The sequence below is a fragment of the Amblyomma mixtum genome, chromosome 6 (assembly GCF_055824585.1).
Source record: "Amblyomma mixtum isolate Tamu chromosome 6, ASM5582458v1, whole genome shotgun sequence".
Taxonomy (NCBI): domain Eukaryota; kingdom Metazoa; phylum Arthropoda; class Arachnida; order Ixodida; family Ixodidae; genus Amblyomma; species Amblyomma mixtum.
In genome coordinates, this window is record NC_143017.1 from 107,613,053 (window position 1) to 107,620,210 (window position 7,158).

The 7,158-nt window shown below is 46.9% G+C and overlaps 1 protein-coding gene across 1 annotated transcript in view; it reads left to right on the forward strand.

Moving 5' to 3' along the window:
- LOC149339967 (uncharacterized) overlaps nt 1–6,473 on the forward strand; it is a 30,396-nt gene extending 23,923 nt beyond the window's left edge. The window contains exons 8-11 of the mRNA XM_089551029.1: nt 2,371–2,477; nt 4,020–4,120; nt 4,850–4,938; nt 6,029–6,473. Coding sequence (XP_089407155.1) covers nt 2,371–2,477; nt 4,020–4,120; nt 4,850–4,938; nt 6,029–6,196 — 465 coding nt within the window. The 3' untranslated portion in view covers nt 6,197–6,473. The remainder of the gene's footprint in view (nt 1–2,370; nt 2,478–4,019; nt 4,121–4,849; nt 4,939–6,028) is intronic.
- Nucleotides 6,474–7,158: the final 685 nt, after the last annotated feature.

The window sequence follows — 7,158 nt, forward strand, 5'->3', positions numbered from 1 at the left end:
GCGGTGTCCATCGGACGTCATCTGCGGGACATTTAAAGCGAGGACATCCGACGTATATCCCAAGGAGGTACGACCAGGGACTAGGATATTCGGTCCTGATTCGGATATCCCTGGGATATGGTGTTTCACTGGGAGCCTAGCAGACCATGGCCACCGTGACCTGGTCTTTGTGCGCATGCGGCAACTCAGTGAGTTTTCCGATTCGTCCCGTCATAGGGCGCGTTGATCAAGCGAACGGTCGATGCTCGCGTGATACCGTTAAAAAATTGCAATGGTGTACCCTCGACAAGGGCTTCAGGGGAGAGATCCTGCCTGTGTAAGGCTTTTCTCAAACCTGTTTTTTTTTTTTTTTTTGTAGAAGGAAAAGGAAATTGTGGCTAATGTGGTTTTCGCATGGAGAATTTCTGCGTTTTTCGCGTTTCTGCCACAACATTATCAATGGCAGTGCATGCAGTGCACATCTGTCACTGCCACCACCTAGCTTAAAGCGCGACTGAGGTGTTCACTGTCCCAGGGGGCCAGTCATGTGCCTTTCTTTTGCTTCCGAAGCACCCGCTCTTCATCGGTATATATCGGCTGCCCGTTTAGCTCGTTTATGCTCCCTATCGAGCGCTAAATATCTCACACGGTTGTAGACCGGATGATCAGACTCGGCCCGACGTATGCGAGTACCCACTCTTGAGGACGTCGGCTCCGGTTGACTTGCTTCACACTGGATAGGAAGCGCGCAGCGGCCGCGGCGACGGCGGAGCGCGCGGCTGCAGCTGGTGCGAGTCACGTGGTACGCCGCGTGGTTACTTACGCAGCTCCGCTCCTCCTGTTCAAGGTCATTTGTGCAAACACGGCGAAATCGGCGCCGCTAGGCTAGTAAAGCTTTAAAAACCAGTACAGCCTCAGGTGACCTGAGGGATAAAGCACGGAACGAAGTTTTTGCCATGCTATATGAGGGGGTAGTGTGTAAGATTCCTCTTTCCTGTGGAGAAATATATATTGGCCAGACAGCGCGGTGCATTAATACACGTCTGAAAGGACATCAGGATTCATTAGATTCAATTAAGTTCGCTACTTTAGCTGACCATTGCTGAGATTGCAAATCTTGTTTTTCATCATTACATCACAGTGACATTTTGTTCAAACGCCGTGTCCGATTAGCAAGGGAGATCAGAGAAGCTTACCACATGAAGAAAAAACCAAGATAGTGCGCCAGCAAGCCGTCTGTCTTCTTTGATAGGGAAGCCATGTTCCTTGACCCCATGTAGCAACACGTGCGTTTTGTTTTGTTTTATGATTGCTTACCTGTGCTTCCTTTATATTCGCCTTGTTTTCTATCGATAAACTTCAGTTGTCAGCGTTCGTCCCGTGTTCCTTTCTCTCGTCCCCATCTTTTGCGCTGCTACGCTCGAGAATACTTTAACTGTCTTATCCATATTGCTTTTCACATCACCGTCTTTGTTTCTTAACGCAGACATCTGGCTTTTACTTATGCCTAGTTTCCTCTTCTCCTCTCTTAGACTACCTCCGCTCTTTAGCGCATGCTCGATTCTTTCCATATTACACTTCTTACGTCGGCTACCTTGCGCCTGTGTATTAACTTTTCTAGCTCTGCCAGTTGTGTACTGTTCTATCTGTAGGGCTAGCTAGACGGCGTTCCTTAACCAGATCTTTCGACTCCTGAGATAGCTTGCCAGTGTCCAGTCGAACCATCCTACCGCCTTCTTCTACTGCGCACTCCGTATTGATGGCTGTGAGATTATCGTTAATTGTTAGAACATTCAGAATGTTTTCCTCAGTTAAAGCCGGATATCTGTTCTGCAGCGATATCCTGAATTCCTCTACTTTCCCTCTTACCGCTAACTTGTTAATGAGCTTCCGGTTCACCAATTTCCACAGTTCCTTCTTCAAGCCTAAACTAATTCGAGACCTTACCATTCTGTGGTTGCTACAACGCACCTTTCAGGGGAACTCTACATCCTGCGCGATGCCAGGATGAGCGCGTAGTACCAAGTCTATTTCGTTTCTATTCTCACCATTTGGGCTCTTCCATGTCCACTTCCTGTTCTCTCATTTCCGGAAGAAGGTATTCGTGATCCATAAATTATTTCTTTCTGCATGCGAACTCTACTGGCCTGCTTCTTGCCTACCTTCGCATTGAAGTCGCCCATCAGCATAGTGTACTGTGATTTTACTTTGTTCATTGCTGATTCCACGTCTTCGTAGAAGCTGCATAGAATTTAAGTGATGCCGAAGGGCAAATTTTCGTGCTACAAAAAAATTACGCTCTGACGCTTTCGCATGGGGGCTAATGCTTCTGCAGCGGATGAATTCAAGGGTCAGTGAATAAGACCGCAGTTTTTTTATTGTCATGGCAAGGTGTCGTGGTGCCGCCTCGACAGCGGACTCCCCCGTGCCTGTTCCATGCTGTACCTGCCGCACAACGTGTCCTCCGTGGTCCTGATGGAGATCGTGCCCTTCCTCAGGTGAAGCAAACATACCGCTGTGTCCAGTGAAGCCTAACTGGAACTTGCTTTTGTTAGGCCGCATTCGAATACCGATATTTGATCTCGTGGTGGAAGAAAGGGGGTGGGCTGGAGGGGGACGTGCGAAAAGCGTGGTGGTCTTTCTTTAAACCATTTGTGTTTTATCTAAATATATGCGTTCCCGTTGAGTGAGGCTTGTGGTACTCCGAGAGGGTTATGAAGTAACAGCCGCACGTAGTTGAAAGTGCGCTTTGTTGGCTATCACATCGAACCTCTATTCATGTGCCCACTCAAGCCACTTGTGCACCCGACCAATTCTTTAACAGTTTTATCTGAGTGTCGATCAAACGGCCGCAGCGGTCGGTGACAAAGCGGAGAGGAAAAGGGGCTGAAAGCAGCGCGCACTTAGCGCGTATATGCGCATTCACGACCGTTTCGCCGCCTCACTTCGTCACAGGCCACTGAGCATTCGTTTGTTCTACATTAGAGTAATACTGTTGAAAAATGGGCGGGTGTACTACTCCGCGCAGTATGACTGGCAACGCGCCACCGCCTCTGCAGAAGCCAGTACATTCAGATTGAGAGAAGGGTTCCCTACCCATAGGCACAAATGCTCATTGGTTCAAGCTGAATAAAGGTGAGTTCGAGAATGCGCTGTGGTTATTGACGTGGTGAACTGTCTTAGAGACATGCACTGATGCGTACATGAGTAATTATGAATATGCTAATTAGGAATTGGGCTGTTGAGTGATTGTTGAGTAGGCGATGGGAACGGGACAGCGCTATCGCGTTCTTAAGCATCCCCTAAATTTTTATTTGCTCAGACGTACGCTGCCCACAAAATATAACAACAAAAAGAAAGATAAAATCGGAGTTAAAGCTGCAGCACTTTTTTGAGAATTTCGCGATGTTCGAGGATTCAAATCTATATAGGCTGTAGGTAAAGCACGCGAAGTGTTTTTGCACTAGGATTTAAAATAGCGACGTAATCGACGATTGAATTTTGCGCTTCTCCTCAATGCAATGGAGGAGTGCAGGAAAACTCAGCGTGACGTCAGGGAAGGTATGATTTCAATTTACCGCTGTCATCAGCCACTCCCTGCCCTGACTCGTAGGACGCTGCCAAAAACTCTCGGCAGGGTTCACCTTCGATGGCGTTGGTTTTTTTCCTTCAAAGCAGGCGTTTGTGCTTTGGAAATGTACCAATACTTTCGATGACGTCATCATGCGCCCCCCACTTCGCGTTGTGCGCTGCGAAGAAGCTTGAAGGGCGTCGGGATTTTAATCGGCGATTACTTTACTATTTAAAGTGCTAGCCCAAAAAGACTTCGCATGCTTTACCTGCAAGTTTCACACATTCAACCCTCTTAAGCTCGTTGATTTCTAAAACCTATGCAGTTTCCCTTTAAGCTGTCAGTTGCTACTTGGCGCACATCTGAATACGCAATGAGTTATGTGCCCTGAATCGTAACAGGCGTTCCTTAGTTTAAGGATTTACGCGTAGTACGACATCATTCCTTAGTATACCTCTTTGCTTCTCAGGTACAGGTACCAGGTGCGCTCATACCGAGGTGACCCCAACGTCTCGGACGTGCTCTTCAGCCCGCCGTCCACTGCCTCCCGCACAGATGGGCTCAGCTTCGGTGAGAGCCGTGCGCAGCGCTGTGCCACCTTGGTTTTCTGAACATTTAGCATCTCCCGTCTTGAGAGCAACAAATAATCTAATCTGCTTAATTTTTATCGTAATACTAAGATGATTACTCAGTTTTCACGTCATCCTACTCCTGTAGTCCTGCTGTCAGTTGGCGCGGATTACCTTTTGATTTCAACGTGCAGAGAATTCACGCGTTCCCCGTTTTTCTGCGATATGTTCCAGAGAAACGTACTTCGCTCTTCCGCGATTGTGTACCCACGAGTGTTCCTTGACTGCAGATCCTACTTCCGCTAGTGCAATATCTTACCATCTTGCTGCTGTTTTAAGCTGGGTCAGCTGCTAGGCTGATCGCGAAACCGACGAACTGGTGAGGGTGTTTTCGCTCTGACGCTATATACGCTCTCCAGTCGTCTATACAGAACTGTGAACATTTTCGGGAGATGGTGCTAGGAAACATTGTCTCACAAAGTTTTCGCTTCCTTCATCTGTTATGCACTTTTCCTTTCGTAGCTTAACTTTGCTGAGCCTACTGCATGAGTCGAAAAGCCCACGTATCTTAGCCATTGTCGTGTTAGTGTAATGAGCGAAAAAGTGTTCAATGCTAACCGCGATTATAAAATGCATAAATGGCATCTATCGCGTAATCTGAACTGAAAACATTCAAGTATTCCAGCTCTTCTGAGCCAACAAAACGTTAAATCTTTCCTGTTCCCTGCAGAGCTGTTCCTGTACGTGGAGAAGCTGGTTGTGTTCCTGTTGGCCGCAGCGCTCACCATGGCAGCACTGCTCACCATAGGATTTATTCTGGTGGATATACAGGCCTACCTAATCCTTCTTTATCAACAGCGCAAGCTGTCTTATTGTGATCTTCTAAAAAGACTGTCGTCCCTTCGCAAGACGACGCCTTATAGCAATGAGCTTAGAGATGTTTGGCTGTAATGGCAAACAAGTGCTGTGGTTAATGTGACAAATAAATAAATAAATAAATAAATAAATAAATAAATAAATAAATAAATAAATAAATAAATAAATAAACTGATTAATTTTTAATTAATCAATTTAGTTTTATATGATATTTTAGAATTCATTTTTAAATATTTAATAAATAAATGAATAAAACAAACTTTCGGTCTCTAAAACCGACAGGGCCTCCAGGTTCGATACCCTTGCTAGTACGTGGCGTTCGCTTTTGCCAGCTTTCACTTCGCAGGCGAACGCTGCGCTGTTTTTGTGTGTAAAAAGCGCGCGATATCTAAACTACCTGGCCGGAGGCTGCCTTTAGTGTTATGCCTTGAGCGAAACAGGTTACGGGTTATTGGCTTAATGAGAAGTGTAAGCGACCAGCACATTACGGCAAATTTAACGATTTCAATGTGATGATAATAAAAAAATTTCAGATTCGTAATAAAGTACCATACACAGCACCATTGTCATCGATGCAGACGAGATCCGCAACTTTATAGTATCTCGCGTATGGTTTTCCGCTTACTTGCACAACAGGTCAATTATGCTTTATTTGAGGAAATTCAGCAGCGCGGTTCCTGTTTACATCATCAGATGGAAAAAATATCGTCATATCCGGAAATGTGATTGAACTCACACTCTCACTATGGATATATGAAAGCCACACTCTCAATATGGATATATGAAAGCCTGACGTGATAACCGCCATGTGTAAAGAAGAGCCTGACGCTGAACGCTGATATCATGGACTGCTTGTACTCCCTGCGTAGCGCGGTCGGCGAGAAATGGGGGGAGCTTGATGGGGAGCGATGATTGGATTATCTTCGTGACAGGCTCGCGTCCTGCTGTGAATTAACTCGGCTGATTTTAACGATGTTGACAGAGGGTGTGCTGTGGAGTTTCAAAGTCGTCTTGCTCTCTTGTTGCCTGGCAGACACGTGCCCTGGGGCTGACGGCCTTCTTCGACATGGAGCCTGCCGCGCTGGTCGGCGCACCGGGTGCCCCACGCGAGAACCAGGCACAGGGCGACCACCGGCGCCATCTACCGGCGGCAAGACGTCGTTGGGCTTTGCCCAGAGTCCGCTCGCGGGGCGACAGCTGACCGCCGGTTCCCTGCCCCGTGCGAGCTCCCGCGTGTATTGCGGACCAGCCCTATATACTGTTACCTGAATGAATGAACGAAGCTCGTCGAAGCGGAGCAAGGAAACTGGTCAAACGACTAAGTTTGGCGCAGGGGATAACAATGGGGCATATTCGGACTATCCTTATGTCGGCGATGTTTTGTTGTGGCACCATGTGCGAAACCTTCGTATCTATCGTGACGCCTTTATCACATAAAGTTTGCGTCATCTTGTACATGACCTACGCGTCCTCTGATTCTTCCTGAGCAGTCACCACACGGGACGTGAACGGCTTTCATGGCTCTTGTGTATCTGTTACAGCCTGCGTCTTCGCTTCGGCGGAAGTGGTTGTTACGACGCGCGTCTGTTCTTTTTCTTTCCTCCCGTATCTTTCGACCCTCCTCTATCTCCACCTGGCAACAGTTGTGGCTCGAGCCAGTCGGCAGGCCCGTGAAATTTCCTTTTCATCCTCCTTTCAGTCGTAACAACGACGGCTTTCCTTTTGTTGTTCTAGAGCAACTTCAATCAGCATAGATTGACGAACTATCTACTTTTGTACTCTAAATTTTATATTACTGTTGTGCTAATTCTTGAAACGAGCATATTCTGTTGCGATTATTCCTTTGGTCTGCTTCTCTAAACTTTGATGTTAATTTCCTACGAGTTATTTTTTGCGATCATCTGGCGCTAGGCTATAAGTTATAACTGAAACCTCTGATCAGCAGTAACGCATTGACATATTGACCGTGATACGCCGCATACGAACTGGAATTCACTTTCTCGGAAGCATCTCACTTCTCATCTGACGAGACCTCAAAGTCGGCTGGCCTTGTTGGACGATCGTGTCAGTACCCAAAGTTTGACTTCATAATATTGAAAGAGGAGCAGATGAAGGCCGATACGCCGGAAGACTTCGTTTGGAGTTTACCAAAGAAAAAGAGGT